The sequence below is a fragment of the Tachypleus tridentatus genome, chromosome 8, assembly GCF_004210375.1.
Source record: "Tachypleus tridentatus isolate NWPU-2018 chromosome 8, ASM421037v1, whole genome shotgun sequence".
Taxonomy (NCBI): Eukaryota; Metazoa; Arthropoda; class Merostomata; order Xiphosura; family Limulidae; genus Tachypleus; species Tachypleus tridentatus.
The window spans coordinates 39,165,230-39,180,609 of NC_134832.1; the positions used below are offsets into that span (position 1 = coordinate 39,165,230).

General features: G+C 33.8%; 1 protein-coding gene across 2 annotated transcripts; it reads right to left on the bottom strand.

Annotated features, from left to right (window-relative positions):
* Nucleotides 1-829: 829 nt before the first annotated feature.
* On the bottom strand, nt 830-7,519 carry LOC143222215 (ras-related and estrogen-regulated growth inhibitor-like protein). 2 transcript variants are annotated; one of them, XM_076448347.1, is made up of 4 exons: nt 4,107-4,370; nt 3,586-3,642; nt 2,881-2,957; nt 830-2,285 (listed from the first exon to the last, which is right to left on the bottom strand). In XM_076448347.1, exons 1-4 carry the CDS (start codon nt 4,135-4,137, stop codon nt 1,845-1,847), a joined length of 606 nt encoding a protein of 201 aa, XP_076304462.1. In that variant the 5' UTR covers nt 4,138-4,370; the 3' UTR covers nt 830-1,844. The 2 variants fall into 2 exon arrangements, with proteins under 2 accessions (XP_076304462.1, XP_076304461.1); XM_076448346.1 differs by lacking the exon at nt 4,107-4,370 and adding an exon at nt 6,844-7,519 and having other exon boundaries at nt 832-2,285.
* Between the last annotated feature and the right edge of the window lie 7,861 nt (nt 7,520-15,380).

Here is a 15,380-nt window from a genome sequence, read left to right on the forward strand (position 1 = left end):
CAAAAGTAACCGAAAATTAGTGTAAATTATGGTTCACTGACTACTTTCCATCTAGCCTACTCAATACAAAATTGGTGACGATAGCCCTTGTCTAGCTTTTCGGGAAATTATACATCAAATAAGCAAGCACACCCAAAACTTTAATTCAAAACTTCGAAAAATTATTGACTTCTTACAAAGGAGGGGGCATCACCCCATTTCCCTCGAACTGATATATGTATTGTTATTTTAAATACATCAACGCCACATTTAATACTTAGGGCAAATTTTTCCCATGAGCTCTAAGGGATTTGTGTTTAACTTATATTTTAGGTCCGTATTGTTATACTAGCTAGACAGGAGATAAATTCAAATATAACCAAAGTAGCTTTGGTAAGAAATATGAGTATGTATCGGTTTTACTGAAAATGAAACGTTCAAATATTGAAATAATGTCTACGACAATGAAGTAGAACCATTTTTAATGTATTTTTATCACTAATGTTGCTGTTTTTGAAACTTTTAACTTCAATCCGTAGATAATATTTTTTTATCAAACGGTGTACATGAATAAAAACTTGTTGAAGGTTGCACACAGTGTAATAACGAAGTGCAATATTAAAACAATGCAGTTATTTATAACGTGTCACACAGTTTGCTAAACCTCATTCTACCTTATCTAGCTAGAAGTACGAGAAGATTGAAAATAATGGAGTAAGAAAAGTTATAGCAAAATATTATTCACACTCCCAACGTGTTGGAAAACCCTTTTTACATGGTATCCCAAAAGAGCTATACTCTAATTTGAAATCACGACTTCAATATCTGTAACTTAAATAGTATTTAATAAATGAAATATTCTTTTAAAATATTTTACATTTTATTCAAATGTATATACAAATAAAATGTTTTACAGTTCAGATAGAGACAATATTTCATTTTCACTATTTTTAAAACACAGAGCAACGATTGCTCAAATTAAAGATAAATCATTCAGTCGAAGGCAGGAAAGAATCAACGTGATCCTATATACATTACACCTGATAATCGGAATATATTCTTTCCTAATATACACAATTCTCAATTACCCAATTCTTCGTGAATCATATACTGAACAGATGAACTTACCTACATAACTCACAAAAGCAAAACAGTTGAACAGTTGAAAAGCAAAAGATCATTTGCCATTTATCAGCTTTGTTTGATTTTAACTTTCCAATTATATTCACATATGACTCATGACGATTTTGGAATGTATTTAATGAAACTTTTTTTAACTTTCAGATTTCATCACTCACTGTGGATACTGACTCTTGTATACTCACTTCATTAGTACTGGTTAATAGGTAAGATCCAGGTAGAAATTTTAACAAATCTTTAAATTTCAATAATTCCTAAGTTAAAAGGAAATGATTTATTACCTGTTGAGCACACAGTGTAAATTATTTGATTAAGATACTTAGTATTTTATAGGAAAAGATCGGTAAGTGAAAAAACCCTTCATCTAACGTTGATGTACACAGATAGTACATCACATACCTAACCGATGTACACAACTGATACCTCACACACATAAGTGATGTACAAGCTGGTATCTTAAACACATAACTGATGTACACAACTAGTATCTCACACACATAACCAATGTACACCGCTAGTATCTCAGCTGATGTGCTCAGCTTTAAATTACATAAGTGGAAAACAGTTATACTTTCTTTAGATAAAAACATCAGCTTGAATTTCCCACCAAATGCTTACAGTCAGTACTTTTTGCTGTATCTGACAGTGATTTTATATTATTCAAGTTTCAAACAACCGAAAGTTTCTATATACATCGCATTCTTAAATAAAATAATAAATCAAATTTACAGTGACAGAGAAGGCCTTTTCTTTTTATCATTCTTAATTGCTTTTCCAAAAACAGCACCAATCATCTTTGATACAGTCATGGCGCCTAATTTCTGACGAATAGGTAAAGTTCTTCTAGATTTAAACTCTAAAGTCTCACGTAAGGCACTTTGGAATGCCAGAGTTACTCCTACGTGCGTATCAGCTGCTGACACTTCGTAGAATTGGCACTGAAAATGAAGCGACATCTCGTGGCCGTCGTCAATTCCTACTTGTCTTACATGTTCCAAGTCTTTTTTGTTACCGAGAAGAATAACTGATGCGTGCCGGCCTACCATAAGCTCTTGAATCTGTCTCAGACTTTCTGCAGCCATATGGAAACTCTGACGATCTGCGGTACTGTATACAACGACAAAGGCATCTGCCCAATCAACTTTATTCGCTGGGAATACGTCATCCTGTTATCATGGGGGTAAAAGATAAACATGTAAAAACATATACACATGATTATTTGTTTTTGAAATTCGCGCGAAGCTACACGAGGGATATCTGCGCTAGCCATCCCTAATTTAGCAGTGTAATACCAGAGGAAAGGCAGCTAGTCATCACCATCCACCGCCAACTCTTGGATCACTCTTTTACCAACAAATAGTGGGATTGATTGTAACATTATGACACGTCTACGGCTGAAAGGGAGAGCATGTTTGGTGTGACGGAGATCCGAACCCGCGACCCTGGGATTAGGAGTCATGACATGAAACTTGTTACTAGTCTGTGTTGTACACTGTAAAATGTTTTCAGAGAAAACACTTATTATTAAAATAAAAAGCTGAATTAATACAGATGAGTGCATGACAGACAAAGAGAAAAACACTCATACGGATACTTTAAGTATTGCAATTAGTTATACAAGATTGCTTTTATCACAAGTTATTTTTTGAATTATTTTAGTTCCAATCTATTTACTTTACTTACTTCCGATAGCATTTCGTAATAAAATATAAACAAACATACAGTGTACAGCTATACAGACAGAAAACAATTAATGAGCACCTGAAATCTGGATGTATCAAACACTTCCACTTCACATGACTGGTCATCAATGCATACGTGATGTCTGTACAATAAATCTGTGGAAATTGGGATACATGGTTAATTAATACCAAAAATGTAATGTGCATTTAAACAAAAGTTATACTGCTAATTAAACATTAATCTACTAATACCATGAAAGCTGAATAGAAATTACAAAGAAAAGGAAAACATTTTTAGCACTCCGAAACGTAAAATATTTATCAGTATAGTCTCACCTATTTAAGGAAAACACAAGATGTAACTATGAGCTTACACGTGCTGTAAAGGTAGGTTTGCACACTCTAATTGAATTTTTCTTACCTATTTCTTTCCTACATACATATTTCAACACAATAATTGGTTTTAACTTCGTACTTATGTCTCTACCATGTTCAACGTTATAATTGATTTTGTTATTTCCTTCGATTCAATTAAGTTTAAAAGTTGATTACTATTATTTATTTTGCACCCTAACATAATATTTAACTATTCTACATTAACATCGTTAAATAAATAAAAGCATGTCTTTATTATAGTTTTATAAATTGTTTAATACTATATGATAATGTTTTATTGCGTATGGGAAGGCTATTCACGTTGTTCTATCAGTATAAATATTTTTTTCAGTTATATAATCAGTAGATTATGGACTTCTAACATTACAGTTTCGCTATTTGTTCTTACCTTTACTGGAGCTGTATTCTCCAATGAATCTTCTCGTCAGGTAGCGCACAGTAACAGCTGAAATACATGAAAAAGTGTATTAAAATATTTACAAATATATAAGTAAATATCTGACGACTAAATGTATAAAAATTAAAACTACATGTTAAATTAAAAACACATCTTCAACTTCCATGTGAACTTCTAATCTTTACAAAATAATTTAACTAAACTATTAGTTTGTGTGAACACTGAAAACATGTGGGATTTCTAAGTCGAGCTTAACTTAGAAATGCATAAAAAATTATTAACACATAGGACGTTTTGGGACATAAACCAAATAAAATTTGTTTATTAGTATAATCCAGTATTCCTTTTTGGAGATAATTTTTTAGTGACTTTTATGTACCTAAACTTTTTTTCACATAGATTGATTAACCTAGGCTATCTAGAATTATCAATACAAAGGAAGAGTATTTTTGTTACGTTTATTCACATATTCAGAATAGAAATTTTGCACGTTACTGAAATACGAAGACTACCTTGTTTTAAGGCACAACTGTTCAAGTACATATAAAGCTTTTGCCTTAGAGCTTTGGTCTAAAAGAAAGACAACATTATGGCGCTTACAAACCCAGGCTGGAGAATTTATACAGATTTCATCATTTGAACGTTATCGTTGTTTTTCTTTCTTAGTGAAGAACTATGTTCACAAAATAATGACAAAATACATCAATCTGCGGATAATTTAAATAATAAAATTATCCAAGCTCTCAATTCATCATACTATATATGCAAAAACGGCTCGTTTGAAGTTGAGAAAATATTTTACATAGAAGGTCGAAACGTTGTTCGCTCTTCTATGTAAAATATTTTCTCAACCCAAACGAGCCGTTTTTGCATATATATTTCTCTACAATTGGGTTTTCTCGACATCACTGAATCCATCATACTGTTGACTGACGTAATTAAGAAAATATTAATACCTTTCTTGAATAACCTATTCGATGAACTGGTGCATTTAACTGATGTTGTGGTAAATAAAAAAACAATGTATACGTTACTAATGCAAAACAGAGAAGACAGCTATATTTTCTACAGAGTGACTAAGATTTTGACATGATGTGATCAATGAATTCGTAATATTCGTCTAGTTTCTAGTATGTATATTACCACAACGATGAAATTGGGTCGTGTCCAATTCATAGAATTTTGAACCATAACATTCAGTAACATAATGGGATTATAAGTTCGCGCCAGGAAGTGGCGACTTTACGGAGCCATCAAAATATCTAGGTGTGAATGTCCGGTTACCCACCACAGCTATAGTAATAATAATACTTTATGTATTATTAAAACTGAAGCTTTCTCATCCCTGACGGAAGAATAAAAGCTTTGTTTAGGCTAAGATATACTGAATCAAAAAGTTAACATGTTTGTATTTAATCTATGTATTAGATACACAAAATCGGGAACTACTCCTATATTTTGGTTTTTAATTTTTGTTTTGCCCCACAGTGGCTCAGCAGCATGTCTGCGGAGTTAAACGCTAAAAACCGGGTTTGGATACCCGTGGTGGGTAGAGCACAGATAGCCTATTGTGTAGCTTTGTACTTAATTCAAAATAACGAATAACAATTTTTGCTTTAGTGAAATTATTTTTTCTTCAAGAGAAATTAAATACTAAATAATGTAACCAGTCGTCTCTTTATCATTTTTAAATGTAAAACTGACAATCAGAAAGCTATATAAGGCTACATACCGAAATATTAAAGTTAATATCAAGACATTTTGAGCATTAAATGTTTGTAAGGTTTAAAACTCTCAGGCTTATAACACTGCCATAGGAACATCAAGAGCACAGCAACTGAAAACAACCTGAACAATTAACACACATGTAACTTTAAATTATAAATTTGAAAATAAATTGTAGAAGTTGTTCTTATAAATAATATGCTAAAAGGTTATCAACAATCTAAAAAAACCGAATACATTTTGATTTATGTCATAACAATCAAAAAGTTGGAAAAATAACTGTTTTTTGTATTTTTGAGTTTAGCTTTTGTTTGTTTGATTTTTGTTCGAAACAAATTTCCTGGAAGACATTCTAAAGTTATTGACAGAAAGGATTTTTTCTTTGTAATTAAGCGCAAAGCTACACAAAATGCTATCTGTGCTATGGTCTGTCCACCACGAGTATCGAAACGTGGGACGGGAAGAAAAATCTTTATGTATCTAATATATAGCATTATAAAAAGCATATTAATATAGCGATATCAGTCTTTCATTCTGGTTGTTTGTAACTAAGCACAAAGCTACACAAAGGAATATCTGTGCTCTAATTATCATGGGTATTGAAACCCGGTTTATAGTCTTGTAAGTCCACAGACATACCATTATACCCTTGGAATAACTTTCTTAATAGCACAGAAACTTTGTTCTATTATAAAAAATCAATAAAAATATTCTTAACAATTTGGTTGGTTTATTTCACGATAATGGAGCTCCATATTTTCATGAAATCATTTCCGAGGCCGTTACGTGTCTAAAATTATCAAACTTTCTGATGGATTTAATTTTTAATATCTGTAATTTATTTAATTCCATATCTTACCGTACTTTCACTTCATTCTTTTTTTTTTTCTAGTGTGTCTCTTACTCAAGACTTATTGAAGTAGATGCAACAAAAAACAAAATAATTTACCATAAATATCTTCAATCATAAACTATGTCGAAAACAAACATTTTTACTGCCGCTCGCTGTACTGACTTCCCCACGGTTCATAAATAGGGACTGTGTTGATCGTTAAATAATTCTACATTTCAAAGTTGGTGGTTGTAGATTTTGTAATTAGTTTATGCTGTTGACTTATAGAGTAAATTCATAATAAACATTTGTTTTGTAAATTTCCATTTCATCAGTTTTTAAGTACTTTTCATTGTTAACAATGTATATATTTTAAAAAATATTTAAATCAACAAAATAAAAACAACAACATGAATTCATACTACGAATACCTTTTTATACATATAAATGTAAAAACATATATGTCAAAAATCTGAGGAAGACATGACAACTTAAATTTTATAGAATGTAAATTCATTTTTTTCGTTTCAAAACTAATTTCATAGTGTTTTAGATATACTTCCACATCCTGAACAACTAATTGAAACGTAATATTGCCTTTTCTCACAAACTATTTATCTTTAATATAACGTATTTTTTTTTATTTCCTTCCGCTTCAAAAAAAACATTCAAAGCTCAAATATGAAACTTACCAGATTTTCCTACTTTCCTTGCTCCTAATACCACAATTTTTATTTGAGGAGAAGAATCGACAGTCATTGTCTTTGATAACCGTCGGGTATTGGAGGCTGATACGTTATCGTAAGTACAAAATATGTATAGGATCAGTTAAAATAATTGCTTTCTCTGATAACAGCTGCGATGATAAAGCTTGGACTTAAAATTCCTACAAACTTTAGCATATAAACAAAATAATCACACAGCAAGAAGGAGAACGAATCTTGCTCGTAGAAAGTCGACTATTCAACTAATATCTGCAAGCTCGGATCCAATAATTTACCCCACTCAACCAGCTGCAGCTTGGGTCACAAGAAACATTTCACATGGGAGCTTGTTGAAGCCAGTGACGCCAACACTCAGCTGGATACAACCCAGCCGGCAAAAAAATCAGTAACCAGTCAGTGCAGCCTTTCACGGCACTTGCAGATCGTTGCCGTTAGAGTAAAAATTAGATATGACTAAATGCTACAGGAAGTGTAAAAGACACTCTTTGCTTCTCTAAAAATGGAGCATAACACCGATACGTAAAACTTTGATAGATATGTCAAGTTGAAACGTTCAGCTTCTAAAAAACAGTCTTTTTCTTTCACTTACAGAAAACAAATACGACTTACTTTTTTCACACCAAACTTTTATTATGTAGATCTAAATGCTAGTAGTTATAATGTTGAACATCTTATTATCAAACAACGCAATGATAAATTAATTGTACGGGTCTACAGTGTATGAAAATTATCCATGTCATAATCACTTAGTTTCTACACAACTGTGCGATCTTCATTCGATATTGCCCTCTTTTCGGAGGAGGGAGCAACGAGTATCTTACTGCTACAGTTCTGATACAGATGGAATGAGAATCCCAAAGCTCGCATTAATCAACATGACCCACCATGTAAAATTTTATTCGTGCGCCGAGTACGACTTAAAATCTTACTTCATTTTGTGTGGATTGGTTTGTTTTTTTGTTTTGTTTTGGAATTTCGCACAAAGCTACTCGAGGGCTATCTGTGCTAGCCGTCCCTAATTTAGCAGTGTAAGACTAGAGAGAAGGCAGCTAGTCATCACCACCCACCGCCAACTCTTGGGCTACTCTTTTACCAACGAATAGTGGGATTGACCGTCACATTATAACGCCCCCACGGCTGGGAGGGCGAGCATGTTTGGCGCGACGCGGATACGAACCCGCGACCCTCAGATTACGAGTCGCACGCCTTAATGCGCTTGGCCATGCCAGGTCCATTTTGTGTGGAACCTATGTAACTGCATCTTTTGAACTCCACACTCATCACCCCTGCATGATCCACTTGCAGTAAAATATAAAGTTAATCAAGTTATGTCTTACTGATTCAAACCTGTACTTAAAGCAAATATTTACGAAATGTACGTTCTACGAAGAAACCTTAGTTGACGCAGCAAATAAACATGATGAGAATGATCGCTACCAAAGAAAGCTTTACATAAAATAAACCCGTGAGTTTCGTGATTTAAGAACATTTACTGTTAAATGTTTAAAAACAAATATATTATATTTGTGGTAAATAGTAACTCTGAATTGTTAAAAAGTGTGGTACTAATAGCAGTTACAGGACTAAGTTCAGCTGGTTATATGGAGCGATCATGCGGTAAGGCAGCGATAACGTTACGGACTTACAGCATTAGAATCCAGGGTTTGATTCTCTGCAGTGTATACAGCAGATAACTGATTGTAGCCTTGCTCTGAAACAAACACATAGAGGCCGTTTACTTAATATGTGAGAGATACGAGGAAATCACTTATAAATGACAAGTCCACCAAAGTTTCCAAGTCACACTGAGGGAGGGGTGTTTTGTAATTTTGTAAATTTAGACTGATCAGTTGTATCAATAAGCCTCATTTTTGACATTTAAGATATGCCTTATTGAGAAAAAAAACTTTTGATATGTACGAACAGTCTGCTTCTAGACAGATGCGGCTTTGACCCCGAAAAATTCAAACAAAAGCAAGGTTATAAATATTTTTCCGCACTCTAGAAGCTAACTATGGATTAACTTACAAATATTAAACAATTATTCTATGTTCAATTTATTCAGCAGGGTAGAAAGAAAACAAATACCTTTGTATCCAACGTTTTAGTGCTGTTAAAGTATATATTTAATAAATTGTCACTTACTAATCACGCATGTGCACAAGACTACATATAAATATAGTCTTTATCAGCCATAAGGTATATAAATCATGTTTTGATAAAAGTATGTGTGTTTCCAATTGTAACTGGCAAATCACACAACCAAGTACCATAAAATCCAGGGTATTTGGAGAGTCGGTATTTGGAGTTGACTGCCATTTCTTCCTTGTGCGTTGAACAAGTGCTTCAGCTAATATATAACAAAGGCTGCGGCTACTCTTCACTATCTGTAAGTGAAAAGGTTTACTGCTTATTCTTTAACAATCGTGGCCTCTAAATGAAAAGAATTATAGTCTACTCTTCAATAACCCTGAGTTATAAATGACGAGGCTTACAATCTAATCTTTATCATTCATTAGATACAAATGAGAAACTTACAGTCTACTCTCTGCTAATCATGAGCTATAAATGACAATGGTAACAGTCTATTCTTTACTAGTCATCTATGCATCTAAATATATAAAGCACAAAATGAACCTGTGTTTCTGTCTGTTTCCCTGTTATACAGCTACTAAGTTTCTAGGCCAATCTCCATCAAACTTTATTGGATGATATTTTGAAACGAGGGGCATGTTATTGGGGCTTATGAACTCCCACCCCCTCTATTTCTGTTATTGAGAATTTGTTACATTTCATATAAGTTAACGCTAACTACATTCATAGGTGGCGCTACGCTCTTACATCGAAAAAAATATTGAAATTTCTATGACAACGTATACACAGTGCTGGGAGGACAAACAAACCTTGTATATATATATATATCGGAGAGTGCTCTAACACTCTCTAAAGAAGAACGCAACGGAAAAAATAGCCACCACTATTGCATTAATGCATAAACTCAGCTTAAAGTTATACTCCGACAGACACCGTAAGACTAATATGAAGAGCCGTTTCTTGAGTAGCAGCCACTTCTTACATTGACACATGACCTTTCGACTTCGGCTCGTGAGACACATCTGCAGTCAATGAGTGTTTATCAATTAATCACGTGAAACATATTAAAAGTCGGGTGTTTAAAGGGAAACAGAAAAGAATCCTACCGCCATTACTTTCTATGCTACGTCTTCGTACAAATTCGCCTTCACCATCTTACACTGTATCCATGTTTTAAATAAATACATGAAACTTTTTATTAGATAATAATAAATTCTGTAATATGTTATAACTTAATTCTGAGAAAGTTAAGATTTTTGTGTTGTTTACTGAAGAATCCATCTTTATTTTTTGTTCATAACACGATCAAAGAACGGATACCTCAACTTGTTAGCTATAAATGATAAGGTTTACGGTCTATTCTCAACTAATAATGAGCTGTATATGGTAGGAGTAAGTCTACTCTACTCTTTATTACTCGTTAGCTATAAACAACAATGGTTACAGTTTACTCTTTACTAATCATGGCTTATAAATGACATGGATTACAGTCACTAATCATGGTACTTTCACAAATTAACACTTGTTTGTCAAAAACATTAAGCTATTTGACACGATTTTGACATGTTGAGAAATAGACCACCATGCAGTTAATAACCCTTTCATGTAAATGTTCTTTTTTTAAGTTTTTATAGAGGGTGTCCCAAAAACATGTACACAAACTTTGAATGATTATAATAACTCACTCAAACTTTCTTTTTTTACAGATGCAACTGATTTGAACTAATGACAAAAGCAAGACTAAGCTTTGAGAAAAGGAAATTTATGTTAAAGTGTTACTGGAATTGTGAGAACGTAGCTGAAGTGCAAAGATGGTTTAGAAGGAAGTTTCAAACAGATCCACCAACGTGACTCACCATTACTCGCATCAGAGATAAGTGTGAAACAAATGGAACTGTTCAAGACGTCCATAAAGGGCGTTTGGAAGACCGCGGTCGTTTACCAGTTCCAGACAAGAAGCAGAGGTGTTGGAAAGTCTCCACCGATCTCCAAGAATATCGTTTTGACAAGCAGCCCGTGAGACAGTAATCCCAAAATCGAGCGCCCATCACATGTTGAAGCGAGTTTATTGGAAAAGTTTTATTACGGCATTAGTCCACGCCCTCAATGAATTTTGAATTTTGTGAGTGGTACCTGGCAAAGTTTGCATAGAATGCACAGTTTCCAAACACGATTGTTTGGAGCGATAAGTCCACATTTATGTTAAATGGCTTAGTTAATCGCCGGCATGGGAAGCATCATTTTTTTAAAATTGGCCTGGCATGGCCAAGCGTGTTAAGGCGTGCGACTCGTAATCTAAGGGTCACGGGTTTGCATCCCCGTCGCGCCAAACATGCTCGCCCTTTCAGCCGTGGGGGCGTTATAATGTGACAGTCAATCCCACTATTCGTTGGTAAAAGAGTAGCCCAAAAGTTGGTGGTGGGTGGTGATGACTAGCTGCCTTCCCTCTAGTCTTACACTGCTAAATTAGAGACGGCTAGCACAGGTAGTCCTCGAGTAGCTTTGTGCGAAATTCAAAAAAAAAAAAACGAACAAACAGTTAATCGCCACAATTGCACCTACTGGGCACCTTAGCATTTCAAAATGTAATTTGTAATGATAGGTTTTATAATGCTGGCAAATCGTTGCTGCTCTATATTTTCACGGGTTAGACCAGTTATTACAACGTACACAGTGATGATATACTAAAATATAATTAACATAGCGTTATTCCAGACATAACGTTAGTAGATTTATTTCATATTTTCCAACCATTCTTTGGTCTATTGAATTAAATCGCTAATAATCTTGTAATTAAGCATGCTGTTTCAGTACAGAAATCTACGGATAACATTTACAATGTTACTGAAAATAACTTAATGTTCACTTAGAAGGCTTAAGAGATTTTGTAAATAAAATATGAGAACTTTAAAATGAAAGTGTTATCCCTATCATGAAATTTACGTTTCACACAAATAGTTTATTTTAAAAAATCAGAGATTTTTTGTATGCAATATAATTTTCACGTTTGCTGAAAGACTGCTAATTGTCATGAAGATAAATGGACGGCTATAATATCTGTACTTTTATGCTTACAGGTAGTTAGAGACCGTGAAATCAGTCTCAAACAAGAGGTAATTATAGAAAGGGAAAAATAATCAAGTTTACAAACTATCGAAAGCAATGATAGGCAACAATTTCATCGACGATTGTTATCGACTATAAACTTTGCCATTAATACATTTCTATCGTTCCGTTCGTAATCGCAATCTATCCACAGTTCATGATGACGAGAAAACTAGGTATAAAACAAAAATCCATACAATGTAAAAACTACGCTGACAAACATAACACCAACATTGTTTATAAAATACAATGCAACAACTGCCTCGACTTTATATTGGAGAAACACGCAGAAAAATGAAAACGAGATTCAAATAACACAAGAAAACACCTTCACACGTTTTTGAACAGTGAAAATCAAATAAGTACAACTTACTATAGAAAACATCAACATATTAAGTAGGAAAACACATACAATAAAAGCAAAAGCAAAGAAGCCTTACGTATACAACAACTCAAACCTAAATTAAACCAATATAAAGGAACATCTTTATTAACTAATAACCTAACTTCTAACTGCAACGCATCCTACAATCTTGTACTCTCATCTGTAAGACACATGCCCGGCAACGATCAGTTGCAAACTGTCTTTGTTAACTTGAAGATGACCTAAGAAGGTCGAAACGTTATTCGGTAATTTATTTTAATTAATATTTTAATACCCATACCAGCTGTATTGATTGTTTGTTTGTTTGTTTTGAATTTTGCGCAGAGCTACTCGAGGGCTATCCGCGCTAGCCGTCCCTAATTTAGCAGTGTAACACTAGAGAAAAGGCAGCTAGTCAGCACCACCCACCGCCAGCTCTTGGGCTACTCTTTCACCAACGAATAGTGGGATTGATCGTAACATTATAACGCCTCCTCGGCTGAAAGTGCAAGCATGTTTGGTGTGACGGAAATGTGAACCCGCGACCCTCGGATTGCGAGTCGAACGCCTTAACACGCTTGGCCATGCCGGGCCCAGCCGTGTTGAGAACAATATCGATAGTTTGATGAATCGTTACACTTTTAACTGTGGTTTGCTTTGGTTTTAAGCACGATGCAAGCTTTTATGTGTAAACAAAAACCATATTCACAGTGTACAACCAGTAGACATACAAACTCATTGTATCAATGATTGTATATACATAACCGATAAGTGTAAAATATAAAACATTCATATTTTACGAAATTATGCTATCTAGCTGGAGCATTGATTATAGTCGACTCAGGAACATCAGCTTAGTATAAATAACTATAAGCTAGTATTAAACGTTACTCCGCAATTACAACAAAATTTATTTCCTAATCTTGAAAAGATGTTACCTAAACTTTTATAAACTTGTCTGTTAACTTAATTCAGTTTTAAAGTATTTCCTAAAAAAACCTGCACATGTGCGTAATGTGCTTGAAGGGGTGACGACTTTGCAATTTCATTAATCTTCACTAATATTCAACTACAAAGGGCAAAAGCAACAGTCTATAAAATTCTAATAATGATTCAAAATGATAGCAGTCCCATTTCTTTCACATGAGGATTATAGAAAATATTATTATTTTATTTTCGCAATCCATTTTTATATAGACGGTGTGTGTGTGTTTTCTTAAAGCAAAGCCACCTCGGACTATCTGCCGAGTCCACCGAGGGGAATCGCACCCCTGATTTTAGCGTTGTAAATTCGTAGACTTACCGCTGTTCCAGCGGAGAACTTTTATATACACGTCATTCCAATTATTCCAATATTAAATATAAATTTTAATAAATGAACAATTCTATTGCACAAGAGAGTACAGGCATTTTTAAAAAATATTTTAAGCCAAGGCCTTGACGTTCAGTTAAATTACAACCTTTTCAGAGTTCATTATTACTCGACGGTTTTGAGTTATTAGAAAAACTAAAGACATACACTCAAAACAAAAACAGTTACATGTAAGACAATACATTTTCGTTTGTACGTCCAACTGCTATGAGGTAGGTCAGTAAAGACCAACTATTATAAGATACGCTACAATACACATACTTATATCACGTTTTCTTGAAGGGCTATAAAGTCCTACAAAAATAGCTCCATTCATACATATAATGTTTTATATGAATCCCCACTTAAAATTAAAGAACCCACAAAGGCAAATGTATCTTTTCTTCTTACTTGTAGTAGTAATTTCTTACATCTTCTGTGTGCTTATAGCCTTACATCAACAGTATGTTAATGATAAAATGTTAGTGATTTGTCTGCTACGTATTTTTCAATCTATGAAAGTGCATTTTATACCTCTATCTGAACAAGCAGAATAACCAGTACATGTGTATGTAGATGTCATCATCTTTGAATTATGAGGCACTTGAAGATGTCAGTAGAGTAAAAGTTTTCTTAGAGGCGACAAAGGGGCACATTCTAAACCCAATTTTTATCATACACATCTAAGATAAGAGGTTTTCAACCAACCAAATCTCGTTACATAAAGAGCGAAACTAAGCCTAAACAAGATGATTTGACGTGCCAGTGAAATAGTATCTTTGCCATCTAACCGTATTGTTACACATATGTATCAGTTAATGGATGCTGAGACTTATACTCTTTAAATAAGCTTAATTCTCAATGTTAAAACGTAAAAACTGTTTATTTGAATTAGGTTTTGTTTGTTTTGAATCAAACACAAAGCCCATCACGGGTATTAAAACTTGGTTTCCAGCGTGTCAGTCCGCTGTGCCAACGGGGGATATTTGAATTAGGAGGAGATTGTTTACAAAACCTTGTGTAAAATTCGTCACATTTTTATCACAAATTGTACAGAGTCTTTACTCATAAGTGATCTCAATTCATCAACAAAATTTGTAAAGGTATAATTTACGTTTACTCGAAGAGATGGGTGTTAAAGAGGATCTAATAGGGCGTATGTCAGGTTTGGATGTAAATATACACATATATATATACATACATTTAATTTATATACAAGTATTTTTTATTTATAAAATGGCTACCACCAATCAATATACGAACTGGTATGTTAATCAGTATGTCATTCTCCGTTACAGTTCAAGTCACCATGTTCGTTTGTGTTATTTCTATCTGACGAGTATACATCTTAACAATAGCTTTTCAAAATGGTTTCTATTCAAAAAAGTTATACCGTAAGGCTGCTACACCACTCTTTTCTTCATGTTTCTATGCTCCATCTCATGTACTATATTGACTGCTTCCTAGTGCCCATTATAACACTCGTTTCATCCTCCAGCTGCTTCAGGTATACAACAACTAAATGTATATGATGTGGATGCCCCTTTTGTCCAAGTAACCTGTGTTGATTTTTCCAGACGAATATTCTTT